Source organism: Thunnus maccoyii, chromosome 4, assembly GCF_910596095.1.
Source record: "Thunnus maccoyii chromosome 4, fThuMac1.1, whole genome shotgun sequence".
In the NCBI taxonomy this organism is placed as follows: domain Eukaryota; kingdom Metazoa; phylum Chordata; class Actinopteri; order Scombriformes; family Scombridae; genus Thunnus; species Thunnus maccoyii.
This window is the reverse complement of record NC_056536.1, coordinates 26,061,550-26,083,378: the sequence shown is the minus strand read 5'-3', so window position 1 is coordinate 26,083,378 and position 21,829 is coordinate 26,061,550. Positions and strand designations below refer to the sequence as shown.

The 21,829-nt window shown below is 41.7% G+C and overlaps 2 protein-coding genes across 2 annotated transcripts; both read left to right on the top strand.

Annotated features, from left to right (window-relative positions):
* The first annotated feature begins 383 nt into the window (after positions 1-383).
* On the top strand, positions 384-6,643 carry xkr5l (XK related 5-like). The gene is made up of 3 exons (XM_042408929.1): positions 384-1,125; positions 3,527-3,726; positions 3,969-6,643. The coding sequence occupies exons 1-3, from the start codon at positions 590-592 to the stop codon at positions 4,922-4,924; spliced, it is 1,692 nt and encodes a 563-aa protein (XP_042264863.1). The 5' UTR covers positions 384-589; the 3' UTR covers positions 4,925-6,643.
* Positions 6,644-10,178: 3,535 nt separating this feature from the next.
* On the top strand, positions 10,179-21,800 carry cables2a (Cdk5 and Abl enzyme substrate 2a). Its single transcript, XM_042408930.1, has 9 exons — positions 10,179-10,806; positions 11,370-11,462; positions 14,957-15,034; positions 15,190-15,289; positions 15,412-15,580; positions 15,676-15,779; positions 16,117-16,223; positions 16,372-16,576; positions 18,926-21,800. Exons 1-9 carry the CDS (start codon positions 10,253-10,255, stop codon positions 19,064-19,066), a joined length of 1,551 nt encoding a protein of 516 aa, XP_042264864.1. The 5' UTR covers positions 10,179-10,252; the 3' UTR covers positions 19,067-21,800.
* Positions 21,801-21,829: the final 29 nt, after the last annotated feature.

The following is a 21,829-nucleotide window of genomic DNA, read 5'->3' as shown; positions in this document are numbered from 1 at the left end:
TTCTGCAGAACAAGTATTTCTATTTTTGATATTAAGTACATTTAGCTAATAATACTTGTGCACTTTCACTGAAGTAGGATTTTGAATGCAGGACTTTTACTTGTAACGGAGTATTTTTACGTTGTCTCACTGAAGTCATAGATCTGGGTCTACAAGGAAGAGGATTTCTGTTTCTGAATTTCTTAAAGGGCCCATGTCAGCACTCACAGTGTTTCTGGTCCTGCTGGGTAAGTGGTTAATTGTACCTGTGCAGGATTATGATCCAGAATAACTTCATGTGCCAGATGTGATCCAGCTTCAAGCCCCCTAAAAGCGGCGGATAAATCCTGTATCTAAAGGCATCAGAACAGACCTGCAGCTTTTACGTCGTCTCTACTAAATTCCTGTTTCTGTATATATGATCACCGCTGATCGATGAGCGGCGGTGACTCCCATCTCCCTCACCTACCCTGGCCCTCCTCCCCGCCTCCTTTCCCCTCCCTCTCTCTCCCACACGCATGCATACAGACCGACAGGCTACGCGACCCCCCCTCCCTCCCCCCTTCCATCATTTTCCCATCTCTTACTCACTCTCTTCCCTACAACAAACATGGCCGCGAAATCTGATGGTGCACCCGTCTCTCTACGAAACGAAATCCCACCCGAGTGTCCTGCCAGGTCGGACCCGCGGCCTCCCCAGCGCCGTCCCGCCGAGCAGCGCTACTCCCTCCCGGACTGCTGCTGGACGCTGTGCGCCCTTTTGGTCTTCTTCTCGGACGGGGCCTCAGACCTGTGGCTGGCCGCGGACTACTATCTAAGGAGGGAATACTGGTGCTTTGCACTGACTCTGGTCTTTGTGATAGTCCCGTCCGTGGTCGTGCAAGTGCTCAGTTTCCGATGGTTCGCCTACGATTTCTCGGACACCGCGGAGAGCGGCACGGCTGCGGCCGCCGTGGTGGCGGCGTCGGGAGCGGAGGAGAACGACTTCAGCACCAAGGACAGCGGCGAGCGGGGCGCTGGCCGCACTGCCGCGGCCGGGGTGCTGCCCAGGCCGGGCACCGGGGGAGGAGCCCGGGGCTGCTGCAGAGTATTCATGTGGCTCTTTCAGGCCATCATTCACATCTTTCAGCTCGCACAGGTCTGGAGGTAAGTCTGGACACTCAAAACGTCTGAGGGGAGGGGAAACTACACATTATGCCTCTGCCTTTGTGTGTGTGTGTGTTTGTGTGTGTATATGTGTGTGTGTGTGTGTGTGTGTGTTTGCGTGCATCTGTGTGTGTACAAGCATCCTTCAAGGCCCAGCATCACTCCCTGTAGCTTAAACGCTTACGAAATCATCCAGAGAGGACTGTGCCCAAAATGCCAGAATGTCTTTTTGTATTGTTTGACGTTTCTCCCCAGCTTAGAAAGGGAGAATTATTAGACTCCACCCACTCCCCCCCCCCCTCACCAACCCCAACCCCCCACCACCCCCCCTGACGCGCTTTTAGGTCAATCATCTCCCGGGAAAATCATCAACTCATCCTCACCAATCGCCTTATATAGAAAAATAAAAATTAAAAAAAATCCTTTGTCTTTTGGGGTTTGGGCGAGATTGGGCCAGACTGCTGAAGAAAATGAATAGTCATAAATGTCAAGAGAGTTGCTTCCTATTCGCAGAGATATGTGTAGCCTACTCGCCTCTCCATCACTGTTTAGTGTATTTTCAGTTCTTAGCTGGAGGCTTTTGCTCTTATGTCTGCAAAATCCCTATTCTCAAATCTCCCAACTGTTTCTCTCAGCTGAGCACAAACATGTTTAATTACCGGGCATGCCGTGAGACTAAAAACAAACCAGTGTACACTTTGGCATTACTCTCACATGGATGGTAGTAGGTCTGTAGGTCAGCTACTCAGTCAGTGATGGCGAGGCAGTGCTCAGGCTTAGAGTGCCCTGATCGGTTTTGACAGGCTTGAACTGCTGCCAGCCAGGAGGAGGCATTCAGCTGAAGTGTGGTGGGAGGAGGGTTAGACTAAACGTGATGATATTCATAGACAAGTCATACTTTATTGAGATGCTGGGATGTCACAGAAGCGTAAATTATGCGTTTATACATGAAATCAGATGCAAATCAATTGTTTCATACATCTGCAGGCCTGCATAATCTCTGTCTGTTTCTATCTTTGTGGTCTCTCTCTTCCTGCCTCTTTAGACAGCCCAGTGGGCAATATATATTGATTCCTTATTTCCTCCTGGAGACTTCTGTGTGTGTGTGTGTGAGAGAGAGAGAGAGTGTGTGTGTGTGTGTGTCCAGGAGCACATTAAAACATTGTGGCTGCACAGAATTACCGGTAATGCCATTAAAGCTGTTGTGTGTACTCCGTTCAATTGCTGCAGCTCTCAGACCAGCGTGTCTGCACATTAAGAGGATTACCGCTGTGTGTTTTACCCTCAGCTGTTAACTCAGGAATGATCCGTCACTGATACACAGCTAGTCAGGTGAGCCGGGATCAATCTGGGCCGGCTACCAGAATTAAGTGTCAGCGCACGCGAGATGTGATACGGGTTGTGTTATAAACAGAAAGTGCAGGATGAAGCCGAGTGTGTGTGTGTGTGTATGTGTGTGTGTGTGTGTGTGTTTCCTCCTGTGCGGCTGGGTCTTTGACCCTCATTACTACACGTATGCTCTATTTTCTCAGCGTGTTACATCCCAAGGCACACTTTGTGTAGCAGGAAGCAGAACAAAAAAGGGTTACACAGATTCCCGTGTGGTTCACTGGGCTTGTTGACATAGGGCTCTTCTGACCCTTCTCCCCGAGGCAATTACCGAGACATTTATAGCTTCAGTCCTCCGTGGCAAGCACCAGTCTTTTTCAAACATATACAGTCAAGTGCTGTGTAGTGATAAAGGTAATGATTTACACATTGTATATTTGCATAGTTCCAGTAGATGTCACATGTCACCTCATATCTTTAAAGAAAAACACATTTGTGCAGAGATATGTTTGCACAGAGCACGTGTGTGTCTACAAACGATGTGTGTTGGTTACACAAGGTCATTATAGAATAAGTTGAGACTGGTTGTGGGACAACATGTCAGCAGAGCTCAGGAGTTGAACAAGGGATTTACAGTGAGCTCTTTTTTTTTTTTCATAACCGTCAATCTGAAGGCTGGATTGAGAGTATTTATTTGGATTTCTTTTCTCCCCTCAGAGCCTCATATTTTGCTTTTCTGCAGCTTTCTGACTTATTTTATTTGAAGAGAGATCGCAGACAAGCTCTACATTCTCCCCCTCTGATGCCTGTACTAAAATTAAAACCACAGAGCTGCTTAGTTCAGTTTCAGTCTAATCTAAATCCCGGAGGAGCAAGTAACCAGCTTTTTGGCAAGAACTACTGACAGCTCCCAGAGTTTGGAATAATGAGTTGACTTCTGAGAGTCTATGTTTGATGTCCAAAAGTTTTTGAAGCACAGTATTAAGACCTAAAATTCTGACGAATCTCACTTTTTTTCAGCAATACTTAAAGCACTGATGAATGTTTCTGGTTTGTGTTCTCTGACGCACAGGTATGTCCACGCCCTGTACTTGGGTGTGCAGAGCCGCTGGCACGGGGACCCCGAGCGGCGCCACTACTACTGGCGCATGATGTTCGAGAGTGCTGATATCAGCATGCTGCGTCTGCTGGAGTCTTTCCTGAAGAGCGCCCCTCAGCTGGTGCTGCAGCTCTCCATCATGATCCAGGCCAGTCAGGTGCTGCCCCTTCAGGGTGAGTGCCTCCAAAATGACCGATCATCATGCACAGTCATCATCAACATGTCAAAAATAAATCATGATATAAGTCAATCACACATCTACAGCCCACGCTGTGCTTGATGACTCACTTGTGTTCACCTGCTCTGTGGGGGTACAGAGCAGGGGAACGTATATCTTGCTGTGCTAAATGTGAAGACAGTTACCCCGGAGCCATTTCCTTCCTGTCTAACTTCTCTTGCTCGATCTGTCTCCCAGGGCTTTCAGCCTCTGCCTCACTGATATCCCTCGCCTGGATGATCGCCTCCTATCAGAAGGTGCTGAGGGACTCCCGAGACGATAAGCTGCCCATGACCTACAAAGCCGTCATAGTTCAGATTCTGTGGCACCTGTTCACCATCGGGGCCCGCACGCTGGCCTTCGCCCTGTTTGCTTCAGTGTTCCAGCTTTACTTCGGCATCTTCATCGTGGCGCACTGGTGCATCATGACATTTTGGATAATTCAAGGCGAAACGGACTTCTGCATGTCCAAATGGGAGGAGATCATCTATAACATGATGGTGGGCATTGTGTATGTTTTCTGCTGGTTCAGTGTGAGAGAGGGGCGCACTCGCTGCAGGATGCTCATCTATAGCCTGACTGTGTTCATTGAGAATGTGGCGCTCACCACTGCCTGGTACCTGTACCGCGGCCCCCGTACCTCAGACTTCTACGCCGTCATCATGGTGTGCGTGGTGGCCAGCAGCTACGCTCTGGGCACCTTCTTCATGTTTGTGTATTACTGTCTGCTGCACCCTGACGGCCCGGTCTCAGGGTGGGGCTATATGGTGGAGAAGGAGGTGGCTGTGGAGTCGCTGGCCTCCCCAGCTTCTAGCCTCCCCCCTGACCTGGTGAGCAGCCCCCCCAGGACCCTCCAGAGAACTAAAGGGTCAGACAGAGAGCAGGGGCCTGGGGTAGACGGAGATGTGTTTCAGGTACGACCTCCTCGGGGAGCTCAGGCCCCAGTGCGCCCCCTCACACCCAGGACAGAGGGGCCCGTCATCCGAATAGACCTGCCCAGGAAGAAGTACCCCGCCTGGGACGCTCACTTCATTGACCGCCGGCTGCGTAAAACCATACTGGTGCTCGAAAGTGCTGCTCCGGTCACGCCCCGGATACAGTACCGCTGTCTGGGCACACCCAAAGAAGTGATGGAGTACGAGACCACCGTGTGATGTACTGAAGGTGCTGTGACTCAGCTCGCTGCCGCGTGGACGTCCTGTCTTAAAACGGCAGGTGGATGACTCTCACCGAGCAGTCTGTTTCAGCTCCGCGCCTACTTGCTTGCTCTCTGTACTGTCAAGCAGTGGAGACAAACAGGCAAAGAAAAGGAAGGAGTGTATAAAGGCAAAGTGCTGTGGTGTTGTCTAATGATGGTGCATATTTAGGTTTCTGTATCATTTCTCAGGTCAGGGTGTGGTACAGGAAGAGGTCGAGGTTAAAGAGTCAGCAGCAAAGCTCGCTGTCACATGAACTTAGAGAAGCACAGGCAGGAAGGGAGGTGGAGCTGTACGTTATCAATCAGAGGCAGAAAGTCCTCCTCAGTGAAGGTGCTTCAGCACATCTCACAACAACAGAGACGACCCTTCAACATGCATGATTATTTATGGCAGCTAGATGTACAGGAGTGAGTAGGTGAGGCATTTAAAGACGGTAAACTCGCACTGTAGTTTTAAACACAATCTACAATTAAAAAGAAGCCAACAACACAGATACTGATCTTCACAGTTTCTCCTAGGTATTCACTCATGTTGAAGGAGTCTCTAAAAATGCTGCTTCGAAGCTGAAGTTCAAAAGCAACATTTGAGTTGAATGTAAAAACAGTTGAAAATGTGATAATTTGTGACAAGGCTTTGAGCATTTTCATGCTGTTAGTGGGATAAACGACATTCCTGTGGTACTATATTTGTTTTTTTGTTTTTTTTGAGGTAAGCTAGAAAATAAAAGAGATATGTGTGTGTTTACAAGCAATCTGTTGTTTTTGGGCCATGCCATCACTATTATTACAATAAGATACACCTTCTTCAAGAATGTGTATGTACTGAACTATAGCTACATTATGATTTCCAACACATTTGCAGGATGTATTCTACTGACATGACTTGTATTTTCATACTGCATCCGTTACACAGTGAAGGCGACAGGTTAGACATTATTTTTCATGTAAATTAAACTCTACAAGGAAGATGAAGTTATAGAGGGACAGCACTGTCTGTAATTGTACTGTATCCATACGTTGTTGTGTGAAAAATGTAAAAAAAAAAAAAAAAAAAAACAAAGAAGAAGAAAAAAAGATATTAGCTGCAGACTCCAGACTCCTAACAGAATAGCTTTGATATTATCGATGGTACGGGCATGTGGTACTTTCTTTAATCAGGGTTGTTTTTTCTATAGATTAGTCACAAAAGGGAAGTTTCTGAACCATGTGTGTAAGCGTGTTTGCGTGTCTGTGTGCGTGTTTGAGCTCACATACCAGCATGTGTATGGGTGTATGTGTGTGGAAAGACTCCTGCCATGTGCATTTACGTTTAATTTGAAATTGTGTCACTGAGATATGACAGTTTTGTTCTAAACACTGTCCGGTCGTCAGCTCGTTTTTCCAGATGACACAAAAATAAATAAATTGCCCACAGATCACCTCTACCGGCCCTGCTGCAGTAACAAAAGCCAGAGAGGCTTTGATTATGGTGCTAACTGTTTGAGTCCATCATGTAACAACCACACGGTGTACCATAAAAGGAGCTTATTGTGGCAGGAGTTGGGCGGGGCTGTACCTCAAACACAAAGCTAGAATCAAAAAGCCTTAAACTGGTCATGCCAGACTGTTGCCGTTCAGAGCAAGATAAAAAAAAAAAAAGATTAACAAGAAGGTGAAGACAATTTCATTATGTTGTTGTTGCTAAAATAAAGAGCAATGTGTTTACCTGACTTGTGCTGAGCTGCTGCCTTTTTACACAGAAACACTGACAGACAATATGAGATATAGATAGATAGATAGATAGATAGATAGATAGATAGATAGATAGATAGATGGGAAATTTTCTGAGTATTTACAGCAAGACTAAGGGTCTACAGCCATGCTAGTGGTTCTCTTAGCTAATGTTGTTGCTTGTGTATCATTCATTAACTTTTATACCTTGATTTGAGTTTGGAATTAGTGTTTTTTTTTTTGTCATTGTCACCGTCTTAGTTTAGCCTGTCAGCATGCTAACATTTGCTAATCAGCACCAAACACAAAGTACAGCTGTGATGGGAATATTGTTAGTTTTGATACAAATTTTAACCTGATGATAGCGCTAAATATCAATGTATGTACCAAATTTTATGGAATTGTCAAGAAATTTCACTCAAAAACCACAAATGTCAACCTCAAGGTGGCACAAGGTGGAAAGTCAGTAGGATTCATATCATGAATATATAGCCAATCCATCTAGTAGATGTGGAGATATTTATCTGGATAAGTGAAATCTTTGACCTTGCTGCTGGATGTGCTAGAGGAGGAGATTATATCTTTACCAAATTTCATGGCAATCCATCCGATATTTCTTGAGATATTTCACTAAAAAACAACCTCATGGTGGCACTAATGGTCAGTAGGATTCATCCTCTGGGGACCATGAATGTCTGAACAAAAGTTAAAGGAAATCCATCAGATAGTTGTTGAGATATTTCAGTCTGGACTAAAGTGGTGGACCAGTCAACTGATACTCTATTGTTATCCCCAGAGCCGAGCCGCTAGCGTGGCTAAAATGGAACATTTTATTTATTCATGAACAGTTTGGTATTATTTTCTGTAAATTTTATCTCTACATAATGGCCTGATCATTCGGGAATAAGAGGGTGTGTCCAAACTTTTGACTTGTGCTGGTTTTGGTGGAGAATAATTTATTCCTTTCATCATAATTTAATTTATTCAGTTTTTTGTCCAAGCACAATCAAATTTAGTCTAAACATATAGTTATAAATTGATCAAATATATCAGCCTTAAAAAACCCAACATGTATGTGTCTAATTATAGAATGTAAACTCCTCCGCATATCATACTACCCCAAATTGTCAGAGAATTATCAAGTACAGTACTTCATGGTAGCCACAATCAATATATATATATATATATATATATATATAGCTAAAGATACTGTAGAAATAGATAGTTCTACTTCTAAGGCGACAGCAATCTTGACAGATTGTTCTGATTAGATTGAGACTAAATCCCATCTCTGTGTCGCAGTAGATCAGTGGATTAGCAGCGGCTCTGAAGTTGCCACTGATACCTACTGTAGTTTATATCCACAGAGGTCAGTGACCTCTCAACAGATGAACCTATTCTTCAACACAAACAGCACTCTTTGGCGTGCTCTTATCATTGTAATTCTCCTGAACAGTGAAGGGAGGATTTAGTCTATTCTATTGATCACTCCCACTGAGGAGATGTAGAAGCTTTCACACTCCGGTCTCTGTCTCTGAGAAACAGACTCAGGCTTCATGTTTGCAAGTCAATGGAGTGTGAAACCAGAATCAAAATCCTGTGCAAACTGTCCAATTAACTCCTGTTGCTGTAGCGAAATGAGAGAAAAAGCAGCCAAGCTGTTTGCCAGAGCTCGTCTTTGATCTCACAATCACAGTCTCACATTCCTCTGACTTGTTCACAAATGCTAAATAGATAAGATGAGATAGCTGTTGCCATTTTATCAAAAGCAAAACTGTTCTGATGTGAAAACCGCAGAGCTGGAGGCTGCTGTGGTTGGTTATTTGGTTTTATCCGAATAAATGCCAACAGATCATTCCTGGGCAACATATAAAAGAAGAGACGTTTTAATGATAGATAGAAACAGCATCAGAGGGTGGACAAAATAATGGAAACACCAGCCCAATCTTGTAGTGCATTCTATCACCTTTGTGGATCTCATGTTCAGTTGTTGATTGAAGTATGTGGTGATTTTAATAGCACCTTATAATAACACACCCTTTCTAAAGGATTTATAAGTTGTAACCAATGGCTTAGTAATAGTTTGTAAATGATTAAATGCTTTGTGGATCAGTTATAATCCATTAATATAGACAACTTTGGGGTGGCCAAGTAATGAAAAATCATTTTTACTGCTGTTTTATACACTTATGTGCCAGTTTATTAGGTACAGCTAGCCAAAACTCATGCTGTAATAAAACAGCCCTGCAATAATATCATACCCTTATAGAAGGTATAATGTTCTGAAGTGTTTTCTAAAGGTGTTAAATCAACTCTACAGTCATTTTGGAGGCTGTTGAATTGTATTATTTTATACTGGCAGATGTTTCTAATCTTTAATCCATCATATTTATATTGATGAGTGGAAAAACACCTGAAAAACACCAGCAGCACAAACTACACAGCCTCCAAAATAACTGTTTAGTTGAATCAACACTTCTGTAAAACAGGTTCAACAAAAACTGAACATTACAGCCTTGATGAGGGTGGGATTTATTGCAGGGCTGTTGTCTTAGACTGCATTGTGTACCTAATAAACTTACAACTGAGTGTATGACGCTTGTTTCATCTTTAGCTAATCCTTAGATCACTTAATTAATCAGAAAGGTTTGCATCTGGGCCAAAATCCATTATCATTTACAACTGCAGACTCGATGCATTATTGTATATACCATTTATAAGACTTATAAACATTTATAATACAGACTTGATGGCTTATCAGAAAACAATGAATGTTTATCACTAAAATGTATAACTGCAATATCACCAAACAGAAACCATAAACACTAGCCAGACTGATTGTTTACAACCTGGAAACCCAACACATTATTATCTGATCCATAAAGTTTAAGCCATTATACCTATTATAAAGGATTTTTTAAAAACTTTATAATGCTGCATGAAGAAAAGCATACTTTACAATCCAGTCTGTTGACTGTGGCCTTTTCTGAGGTCTTCATGCCACCGAGTGCCTGTATATTAAATATTTTCACTTTAATGCATTCAACATTCCCCTATTTTATCTTTGATAAGTTTATACTAATCTATTCGGCCCATCTTTTCCACTGTTTTTTGTGTATTAAATGGCTTTTGATACCACAGTTTGTGGGACTACAGAATATTGTTGCGTTTGTGTCATTCATCAGTTTTCAGACCTTAATTTGATTTTGGAAGAATTAATGGGAAATTTTATATGTTTAGGTTTAGGACAATAATGTACTGCGTGGTTTAATCAATACCTGTATAACCTATATATGCAAATTGGTGTCAGAAAAGTCATCAAATTGAAGTTGGTGTCTGTGAATATGTCTTTTGTTTCCAGCGTACCGCCCACTATTCCCACACAGCCAATCAACAGCGAGCAGGAAGATTCTATTTGCATAATATATCTATGATCCAATCACCTACGACTATGTATAGAGTAAACTTTGCATAATAGCTATCACAGCCAATCATCATACAGTGGGGGCGGGGCTACAGCGCTAGTACCGGTCACTCGTCGCCTTTGCGTTCAACAGCCACATTTCAAACTAGAATGGCGACCGCTTTCTGCGGTCTACAGTCCACCGGCAGCAATAGTAGACCGGCGAAGATACACCGAGAGCAACGGAGGAAAGTGAGGGACTCCAGAAAGAGGCAGGCGGCTTTGTTGTTCCTCAATAATATTTCCCTCGATGGACGGCCCCAGTGTCAGCTTAGCGATGGAAATTCCGACCAAAAAGCCGCCGAGGAGCAGCGACTCATGGAGAGAGACGACGGAGCAACGGTCGTGCCCCTGCCGGCGGATAGCCAAGCACCGGTCGCCCCGGTGACAGAACCCGCCGCGGCCGTTAGTAGCTCTTCCTTTAGTTTTCCAGGGGTAGTCAGTCCTACCCGACCTTCTTTGGTAATGTCTCCGGGTCCTGCTGGGGCAAGTGCTGTGGGGACCAACGAGGTATTTTTGGAGGGTTTCGGTGCGGCCGAGACGCTGCTCCCCGACACCCCTCTGTCTCCTGTGCCCGTCGGACACCAGCCCAGCTGCTCCCGTGTCAAGTCAACGCCCGCGCTGAGCCCGGTGCCGGCCGGTAATTCCCTGGATTCACGGCAGAGGTGAGAATATTAGTGGTCGGTGTTTCCCCCTCGGGCCTTTAAACGAAACTTCCGCATAAAATGAAACCAGCAGGTACCAACAGAAGAATTCACTTTGATTCTCATGTTGTAATGTTCCAGTATTTTCTTTGGTATAACCTCTTAAAATATAAAACTTTATGACATGTGAAGTGTAAATAGTGTAGATATATAGATAGAAAATGCAGTTTATCCTATGTTTACAATATGGTTGTTTCACTGCTCCTTGGTGTCCTGTGTTGTTAGTGTCTTGGACATAAATCACAATCACTTGCCTGCCTCAAAATAAATCATAACTTATGTATGAGCTGTCAGGTTTATGATGTGAGGAAGAAAATACCCTATTAAATCTTGCCTGTCTTGTATGAGGAGGTTTGGATTTGGCCTTCTACTACTACTACCTCTACTACTAGATTTACATTCAAATCTGTGTTGTAAAGAGATTTACATCACTGTACAAGTTCAGATTACAGAGCATGTGAAAGTCCTTTGTTGGGTTTGATGTTAATGAAGAGGTCTTTGTGTCTTTCTCGGTCTCTTCTCAGGTTGAGGAATGTCTCTGGTTCCCCTGGACCCAAGGTGCCAAAGAAAGTCCACTTTATCAAGAGTATGAGGCAGTATGATACCAGGGGATGTAGGTGAGTCTCCGAAAGGAATTTACATAAACATTTACATACAATTCACAATAGAGGAATTTACGAGAAATTCTTGCAACACCAAGTTTCCTGTCAGAGAAATTAAAAAAAAAACAACAAAGGCTGTGTTATGTTGGACTGTGAAATAGGCCTTCTCTAGCAGTGTTATACTCCTCCCGCTAGTATTGTAATAAGCTGCTTATCTCTGGCACAGCGACTTAGTTTGGCCCACAGAGGAATAACAGCGGTACAGCTGCTGAGTGGTGATTGCTACAGTGAATTTAATCACCCTTGGAAGCTTTGCAAAAGCCAAAAGAGGTGCAGTGAGGAAATGTAACACCCTATTTCAACAGTAAGGTTACCCCGAAGCACGACAGCACTGAAATATCACACTGCTGGCTTTCTGTGAAGCTCGTTGACCAGTTTAGAAAGTTAGAAAAACAAGAGTGTGGTAATGTATTTGTTTTAATTTGTCTGTAGACACTGACAAAAACATGTAGTTTTGTTCTTTTTTTAAATGCCCACTTTCAATACCATCAGTGTTTTTTTTCTTTAATTTATCCTGCATTTTCACAACATCTCGCCGTCAACCTCACATTCATACCCACATACCTGCTAATGTGTCATGTGTTTTCTGCTGGTGTGTGCTAAACAATGATGTAGCTATAACAAACGGGCCCTCGGGTCTGACTTTCTGTTTCTGTTTTAGGCAGTCACACAGCAAGCGCATGTTACTGACTGAGTTGAAAGCTCTCTAGGTTATATAACGAAGCTAATTAACACCAGTAGATTTTTCTGTGTTGCAACATTGTCCGCTGTAAGAGATTTGATATCTCTCCCTCAAGGTCTGGCCTGGCTGTTTACTGCTGAGCGTCACAACAGAGACTGCTGACTGTATGTTGTATTGATTGTTGTTGTTGTTGTTGTGAGGAGCTGAAGACCCCCCTTGGCGTTTGTGCAGTTTTCTTATAGTCCCAAAAAAAACACTGTTGTGTTCACTGGCTATGGTGATGTTTAGTAGGTTGTGATCAGTCGGTTTGTCCTCATTTTCGTCAGAAAAATAGGAGTACTGGTGAATGTGTAGCACGTTTGGTGGTTGCTTGTCCCTTGTTTTATCTAGTTCAGCTCTTGGCACCAGTTTGTGCCTCTCATGTATTAACATTATATTGAGTGTATGCCTGCGGGGCTGAAGAAACAAAAACAGAAGGGATAAGAAGATCTTAGAAAAACACAGAAGGTTGTTTAACAGCACTTCTGAGGGTATTTCCAGAATCCTCAAAGACTCTTTTAATCGTCTTCATGAAAAAATATTCTGTTATCAGATTAAAAAAGGTAATTTTCCAAGTTGACATCTCCTTGCTCAGTTTGTACAGCATAAACCAAATTGTCAAAATATTATCAGTTACTGTATGTTGGTATATGATGATTCAAGCTGCAATGATTGGTTGATTAATTAGTCGATGGACAGGAAATTAATCTGCAATTATTTTGATAATCGAATAATCCCTGTAGTCTTTTATTGAAAGCAATAAGGTGAAATGTTTGCTGCCTCCAGCTTCTTAAATGTGGGAACTGTATGTTTTTCTGTGTCATACACGACAGTAAACTAAATGTTTTTGGGTTGTTGACTGTTGGTCGGACAGAACCAGAAATATGATGACTTTGGCTTTTAATATTTACTGACATTTATAGATGAAAAGATAATGAAAATGATTGTTAGTCGCAGCTCTAATTTTGATGTTACTTTCTAATATTTTATTATTTTCACAGAAACTAAAGCAGTAAGTAGTGACACACCAAGCAGTAGTCGATCAATCGATTAATTACCAACTGTTAAATTAATTGCCAGCTATTTTGATTATGACGGACCAGTCCTTTAACCTGAGTGAGTGATGAAGTTACATCATTGGTCGGCCGGCTGAGTGTTGGAGTTTCCTTATTGGCTGATGCTTGTTCATAATGAATCAGTGTGAGATGATGGAAGCAGAGGACAGCAGTGATGCAGAGCGATGGTGTCTCTGCTCCGAGCTCAGACGCTCTCAGCTCCGATGTTAAATGCAGTGAAGTCAGTTAAACTCCTGTTTTAAACAGATATATACCAGCGTCTCTACCGTCTCCTCCTCTATTGTCCAGTGTGATCCACTCTGGGGCTGGCAACGCTGTCAGCAGCCGCCAGGAGAGATGCGGTGCGTTTTGATTTTATGAACTGAACTAATAGCAGGACGCACATTTCACATCACAAACAATGAACATCAGCATTAAAACACGAGTCTTGCAGGTAAAACATGCGACTCATGTAGCTGATATATCAGTTTAGTGTGGGACGGCTGCTCTGCGGGTGCGCTTGATTTGACTGTAACTGTGGTAACCGGGCGGAGATAAGCCTCATGAATTTGCACCCAAAGTGCTGTCAAGACATTCGTTTACAGTTTCCACCGCAGCCTACATGGACATTGACCAGGAAAGAGGCAGAGAAAAGGTGCATAGAGGCCTGAAAGAGAACAAACAGTTAAAGCCCAAATATCACTCTGACAAAACACTCAGTACAGAGTGAAACAGATGAAAGAGCAGCGGGAGTTAACAGATAATTAGAATAGTTATAATTAGAATTAAAATAAGTTCTATTTCAAATCAAACATCCCAAGATACTAGTGAAAAGTATTGTTCTTGCAACTACTTTTATAACTTTTAACCACATCATGTGATCTGCTACTTCAGTACTTTACCAGCAAATATTACTGGGACCACTACAGCAAGTTGCAGATAAACATTTAATATCCAGGAATTCACATTGTAGACACTACTGCTCACCATTCCTGTAACAACTTGGCCAGTGGCCACCATACACGGTTGGGCCATATACTAGGTTTGACCTGGTCTTGTTTGAGAAAAGAATACCCAAAGTCTGATTCCAGCTTCTCAAATGTGAGTCTTTTCTGGTTTCTTTACTTTTCTATGATTGTAAACTAAATATCTTCGGACTATTGTGGACAAAACAAGAGATTTGAAGACAAGAAAATTGAGAAAATAATTGACAGATTAATTGATAATGAAAATAATCCTTAGTTGCAGCTCTAATTTTGACATATATGTCATTGCAGGCTACTTGGATAGGAAATACAGTCTTAAAACTCTTTACTGTGCAGCAGACAGAATATCTTTCCATCCTGATGACTAGAGGAGTATTTTAGGATTGTAGAAGTATTGTTAAACAGCTGAGATTGCCAGTTATGTATTTTTAGGAATTTTGGATGCTTATCTCAGTGATCAGATAACAGTTAATACCCGAGAGGCACAAACTGGGGCTCGTCCCGCTGTTAAGATTCCCCTCCTCCTGCTCTTAGCTTTAGATTGTTGTCGATAGCTGTTTAGCTTCAGTTGTGACACAGATCAAACACAGAAGTGGCTCCAGTCCTGATGAATGCAGTGACTGTGGTTGTTGCTTGTAGACTGACACACCATCTGTTTTGTCTGCCTGTACTTGCTGTGTCCTGCAGGATCATGCTGATTTGTGCCAAGCGGTCGCTATACGCTGCTTTCTCAGTGCTGCCGTACGGAGAGAGTGCTCACCTCAGGTACAAAGACAGCAGCATCTCAAGCAGATTGCACCCCCTCACCCCCGCTTTTATGTTTCATCAACCTCCTGTGTGATCCATTTCATTCTCAAGGAGAGGGCAGCGTGTTTGCAGCATGTGGTGAAAATGACATACATGTGACTCTTTCTGAACAGTGATCCTAAGCTGGAGGCTCAGAGACAAAGGCTGTCGTCTGTGGTGGCCGTAGACCTGCTGCCTTGTCTTGAAGGTGTGGAGCTGGGCACTTACGGCAAGGTGAGTATTTCTGACATTCACACACGTCTCTCAGATGTATGAATGAAACGGAAACACACACGTTACCCAGATAACGTTTTCTTGATTTGAAGGTTCGACTGTCTCATTTTTTCCCTCCTCAGACTGTGTCCTACGCTCAGTTCCTTTACCCGACCAATGCCTTGGTGAGACAAAAGAGCGGCGGCGCGCCAGAGAACTGCACCGCTCAGACCCCTCAGTCGCGTTACCGTGGCAACGGGCAGAGGAACTTCACCCCTGCTCGTCTGAGCAACACTGTGGCACAGGACTCATGTATGGCTCCAGGTTTAGGCTTTACAGACACACACACACCTGCCGTTTGACTGACCTCAGATACTCTTACACTCTCTGTTGTTTGTGTTTTTCAGATATAGAGGAAGTAGCAGTGGCAGAGTACGATCCTAACCTGCTCAGTGACCCTCAGTGGCCCTGCGGGAGACACAAGAGGGTTCTGATATTTGCATCATATGTGGTGAGTTTTCTGTTCATGATCTCATACGGCAGCTGTTTGTCTTTGTCTCAGAAATTAGGGACAGCGTGGTTTAATTTGACTTGTAAATTGTTCTGATGCAGCATGTAAGTCGACCTCCTGCCCTCTACGACTGTAAAATACGTCTATTATGTCTCGTTCACATGATTTTATTGCTGCTTACCAGATCGCGTCACAAGACTGTAACTAGCGCATGTGTGAAATGATTCTTACTGAGACGGTTTACAAGAAAAGCCGTAAAGTTTTATTGAAGCTATAATTCATGCTTACATGAGGCTCTTCTGTATCGACACGCTGGTGTGTTTCTCTGTCTCTGCAGACGACTGTTGTTGAGTACGTAAAACCGTCCGACCTGAAGAAGGACATGAATGAGACCTTCAAGGAGAAGTTTCCTCACATCAAACTGACGCTGAGCAAGATCAGAAGGTACATATTTATTAGATTCTTTCTAAGAAAACTTCTAAAAGCCTTTTGAAGGTTAAACGTTTCTTTGTGGTTTTTAAAACAAGTCACGCAGTGCACTTTCTCAGAAAACTGATCAGTTAATGTGACTTTTTTTTTTCCTCTCTACTAGCCTGAAGAGGGAGATGCGGGCCATGAGCGAGGACTGCAGTCTCCAGCCAGTCACCATAGCGATGGCTTTTGTTTACTTTGAGAAGTTGGTGCTGCAGGGTCGTCTCAACAAGCAGAACAGGAAGCTGGTGGCAGCTACGTGCGTGCTGCTGGCTGCAAAGATCAGCAGTGATCTGCGGAAGCCAGAAGTCAGACAACTCATTGATGTGAGTAAAGTTTCCACAGAAACACACCTTGTTGTTTATAGAGAGTGTGAATCTAAAACAAAGCGGGACGTGTTGTTTTATTCTAACACAATAAGAAGTGGAAAAACCTGTAACACATGCAGTAGCTGCTCAAGGTTATTTACCAAACATCTTTTTAAGCTCCCGTATCATTCAGGATTGGACACATGTTCTTCACAATGTTATGCAAGTAAATGCAAATGCATTAGTTGATGCTGAAGAATAAAGTTTTATTACTGCACAGCGAGCGGCTGAGAAGAGCAGCTCCTCTAATTCATCTGCTGCTGAGTGAACCAAAAATTAAACCTCACGTTTAAGTTTTAACAACGTTCCCATTAAACATTGATCAAATGTATTGTATATAACAAGAGTATGAAAGCAAAGAAAAGCCATAATAATGTGAGTCTTAGAAGAAACTGAATACTTAATTTTGTAATTTAATCACTGCTGAATATATTTAACTTTAAACACCATCTGTCTGAATTTATGCAATTTTAATTTCTTCCTTTGAAGTTCAAGACAGTAATTTCCAATTATGTGACTTCCGAACTTAATTTTCTTGCTCATAAATTCATATAATTCATACAGAAACGTTAAGCGTCGGGGTTTTCCAGTTGCTCATCTGAAAGATCAGATGACTGACAGAATCTAACCTGATTGGACAGAGATCTGATCAATTCCAGGCAGGCTTGATTGATTGATTGATTGATAGTCTGGATTTTCATTTTGAATTTCAGTGTTTGAGTTTCATCAGTCCGATCTGAGTAACTTGACTTTTAGATGTGTACAGAGCCCAGCGGGTGTCACTGAGGGGGAAAAAAACTAATTTAATAATTTGTTCTCGTTAATTAGTAATTTGTTGGACTTATTACTTACAACAAAATAAAAATGTTCCAACATATTTGACTCATTTTTAAACGTGTGTAGGAAACTACAGAGTCATTTATCATCAGACTCTGACTGATACTGCTGCTGTGACGGGATAATTAATAATTATAAATAATTTAATGAAGTTACCGCTGCTGTGCCACGTGTGTAAAAATGAGCACAGCTCCATTCTACCGTCATGTGATGGCTGCGAGTATTTAATAAACCCATAGAACATAATCATTAAGATTTATTGATTACATGACAGACTGTGAAAATGAAAGACGACAAACTCAACATACATGAAAGCTGTTCTGTGATTTCAGAGAAGTTTGAGTCACCAAGTGCTCTGCGTTGTTTATGGAAAAATAAGTTTTTCTTTCCCTCCATGACGTCTCCTGGGTTCTGTAGATTAGTTTTAAATATATTTAAATAAATTTTTTTAATATTGAACAAGTGAACTTTCCGTCTGAATTGATCTACCCTAAAAAAATAACTTAAAATCAGTTTTTGAAGTCCTGCAGCTGGGAATTATGTAGTGAAATTTTCAAAGATTGGAATTTAAAATGACACCATTTCAAGTTCTTTTTCAGTTCAATAAATTAAGTTGTATTTAAATATCAATATTATGTATTCAGTAGTGAATAAATTTCACGATTATATATTCAGTCCTTATTAGATTTAAATCTTAATGGTCTTTCTTTACTTGCATATCAGAGCAAACTGTTCCTACAGTAGAAAACAATTTGAAATTAATTTATAATCCATAAGAGCAATCTCTCTGCCAATATAAAATAATATTTCACAACTTTCTATCAGGAATCATCATGATCACTGTCGACTAAATAAACATTTCTATTGGACGCACTTAGAACTGCAACAATTAATCGGTTAATCGATTAGTCAATGGACAGAAAATTAATCTGCATCTATCTAGATAATCGATTAATTGTTGTCATTATTTTTAGGAAATAATGACAACAATGATCTAGTTCCAGTTTCTTTGTTCCTTTATGACAATAAACTGAACATCATGTCTTGTTTTGTCCAAAACAAGACATGATGTCGTCATCGAGTGATCAACATTTTCACCGTTTTCTGACATTTTATAGACCAAAGAACTAATCGATTTGTTTGGGTAAATAATCATCATGTTAATTGATAATGAAATAAACACTTTAACTTTAATATCCCCAAAGGTGAATTTGTCTCGTAGACTTGAACATAAAACATAATAAATACATAAAACATATTACAAAATATATAAAAACAAGCTCAGCGTACATCAATGACAACATAACATAAAACACATCCAGCCGTTTTCATCCCACATGATCAAAATAAAATAACTAATATTTCACCGTGTACAATCATCTGCATCTTTTTCACAGTTTTAAACTCAAACCACATCATAACATGTTTTCCCTTTTAAACTCCTCTGTTTTCACCCCCACGGACGAGCAGAAGCTGGAGGAGCGTTTCCGTATAAACAGACGCGAGTTGATTCCTCTGGAGTTCCCGGTGCTGGTTGCCTTGGAGATGGGACTTTACCTCCCCGAGAGCAAGGTCATGCCGCACTACCGCAGACTGGTGCAGCAGGGTTAGAGAGGATACGGTGACGTCTGACTGTCCGCTGGTTTCATAATAACATCAGCCACCGTGTGTGTGTGTGTGTGTGTGTGTGTGTGTGTGTGTGTGTGTGTGTGTGTGTGTGTGTGTGTGTGTGTGTGTACGTGTGTGCGTGTGTGCGTGTGTGCGTGCGTGCGGGCAAAGTAATCAAGACTGTGAATGAGAGAACTGACCGAGCGTGTTGCGGTGGATCGACCAGTTTATAAGCTGTGGTGTTTGAATCAAATAATTCTGGTACTATTTATTTCCTGTCAGTCGGGGTTGAGTCGCTCTCTGTAAATGAAGAATAACTAGTTTACATTTGTTGACAAATATTTTAGACTTTATGGCATGTGTGTGTCTATCTGAATGTCTTTGTACGTGTGGCGTTCTGGTGTCGATCCAGTCATGACCTCTATGTTAGAGATGTTCAATGAGCACGTTAATTGTGCTTTTATTTCGATTTCCTCGTGACCTTTTTTTTTTTTTCTTCCGGTACGTCATTATATTCTTAAACTCTATTTAAGTGAAATGTACTGTGATGTTTGTGTTTGTGGGAAACTCTTAACCTGCACCTTTCTCTTTACTATCCAGCCTGTATAGTATTTATTATGATCAGTCTTTGAAAAATGACAAAGATTCACACTGTTGGTTTTGTAAATGCCTTTTAAACCCACTGTGACATTGAAGCATTTTTTTTAGCCGTCAGACTAAAACATTATACTGTAGATTGTTGATGGAAAACATGATTCTAGTTAGTTTAGTCTGTTATTGGTGAAAGAACAAGAAAGTGGCCTTTAAAGGGGACGTAACATGCTTAGTTCCAAATCTTTTTATTCTGGGGCTCTACTGGAATATCTTTACATGATTTACAGCTAATAAAACTCCATATTTATCTTTATACTGGCTCTGTATACCCCTCAGTTCAGCCTCTGTCTAAAACAGGCCGTTTTAGCTCATGTCTCCCTCCCGATGAGCCCCCACGATCCAAAATGTGCGAGTAGACAATGTGAACAACGTTAGCAACAGACACTATGGAATTTGATGATCTGATGCCAGTTCGATGGGGAAGTAGAGGTCATTTGCAAAAGGAGCGTTCAGATCATGGATGTATTATAAGAACTGGATACTGGACTCCAAGATGGCGTCTATTCAATCGAATGAAAATTTCTCACCTGGCGCATGAGCCAAAAACGTTTTTACCCTCCAGGTTTGGTTCTGCGTTGTGCGGCCCACTGAATACAAGCAGTAATGTTTCTACTGCTGGTCCCACTTGTGAGCTCCTGCTCTGCCCGAAAACTTTAAGTTGGGGTGATGTCACAGTTTTTAAAATCCTTTTTCTAGGCTCTAGGACATTTTTACAAATATAAAACCTCCATTATATATATATCATAATACAAAGAGTAATACTTGACCTTATTTTCCGTTCAAGGTGTCCTGTCGACAGTATTACAGACGTCTCTTCTTTAATGGTGGTCTATGGGGAAAATGCGATTTGGGCCACAAGGGATTTTTTTTTGCTGCAATACCGCGGTTGGCCACCAGGAGAAATTGACAGCAAGGCTGAGCGGTGGCGCCATATCCAGTTCTCTTAATACATCCATAATTCAGAGCGAGCTGAAGCCCTGACTTTAGATTTTCAGTGAGCATTTTTATATATATTCACCTCGAGTTTTGGAAGTCTGACGTCCGACATTATAACAGTATATAAATGGAAAAGCGTGTTATGTCCCCTTTAATTGGTTCGTGTTCATTCGACATGTAAGGAGAAGATTGTACTGTTTGTCCCACAATAATCCAGCCAGATACAATCACATATTAATCATGTTCTTGAAGAGAAAGAAAATGGGGATTTCAGTTCAGACTCTTGTGGCAGCTCCGTGTTCAGACTTTGTTGAAAAACTGTGCTAATATACATTATAACCGCTGTGGTGTCACGTGCAAGGAAACAGGATTATGGAATCATATTATTTATAGTAAATGTGTTTTTGTTTTTTTTAATATTTCATGTCATTACCCAGGGATATGTTTTGTAAAATGCACTGAAATTTATTCCTCAATAGTCTGGCTAGTCGTCACATTTTTCATTTCTCAGGAATTTTACTTTCTCACATCTTCGAATGGCTCATAAAATCTAACCCAAAGAGAAGTTTAAAAGTTATTATTGTAGCTGTCATCAGTGAAATCAACCAGTGCTCCGTTGTAAGTCAATGGAAGGTAAATGATTGTGGTGCTTTGTTCAGGAAGGGAGAACTTAATACCTTCAACAAGTGTTTCTTCTACTTGTACTCGACGGTATTAACCTGACTGCAGTACTTAATTACATAGTAACTCCTCAGATTTAGATGTCATTCGACATACAAGTATGAAAAAAAAGTGCCTGAAACTACAACGGGAGTGAAATGGTTAACCGTCTTTATCGTAAGTGATATTTAGCGTTGACATTTCTAAAGTCTTTGCTGTAGAGATCTTAAATGTCAAGGTTGTTCTTGTCTGGGAGAAATAATCTCTAACACTTTGGGGACAGTCTTTACAGTTGTAGACATGATGGTGATTCAGTTTATTGTGAGTCCGCAGTGATGAAAAAAACTGTATTAACAAGAAACGTCCAAATAGATCTGTGTAAGTGCAGAAAATGTACCTGAATGTTTGGTGTCAAATTGGTAAAAGTCTTTTTTTTTTTCATACTGTAAAATGAATGTTTTTGAAATATATTTTCAGACTCTGAAAAGTTCTTGCAGTTTGAGGTTTTTTTTTTCA

What these genes read in the sequence shown, in the direction of transcription:
- xkr5l (XM_042408929.1), top strand. Translation starts at nt 590, where the DNA reads ATGGCCGCGAAATCTGATGGTGCACCCGTCTCTCTACGAAACGAAATC. An exon ending in CAGCTCGCACAGGTCTGGAG is followed by an intron (nt 1,126 to 3,526) that starts GTAAGTCTGGAC and finishes TCTGACGCACAG; the next exon opens with GTATGTCCACGCCCTGTACT. An exon ending in TCAGGTGCTGCCCCTTCAGG is followed by an intron (nt 3,727 to 3,968) that starts GTGAGTGCCTCC and finishes TCTGTCTCCCAG; the next exon opens with GGCTTTCAGCCTCTGCCTCA.
- cables2a (XM_042408930.1), top strand. Translation starts at nt 10,253, where the DNA reads ATGGCGACCGCTTTCTGCGGTCTACAGTCCACCGGCAGCAATAGTAGA. An exon ending in TCCCTGGATTCACGGCAGAG is followed by an intron (nt 10,807 to 11,369) that starts GTGAGAATATTA and finishes GTCTCTTCTCAG; the next exon opens with GTTGAGGAATGTCTCTGGTT. An exon ending in AGCTGGGCACTTACGGCAAG is followed by an intron (nt 15,290 to 15,411) that starts GTGAGTATTTCT and finishes TTCCCTCCTCAG; the next exon opens with ACTGTGTCCTACGCTCAGTT.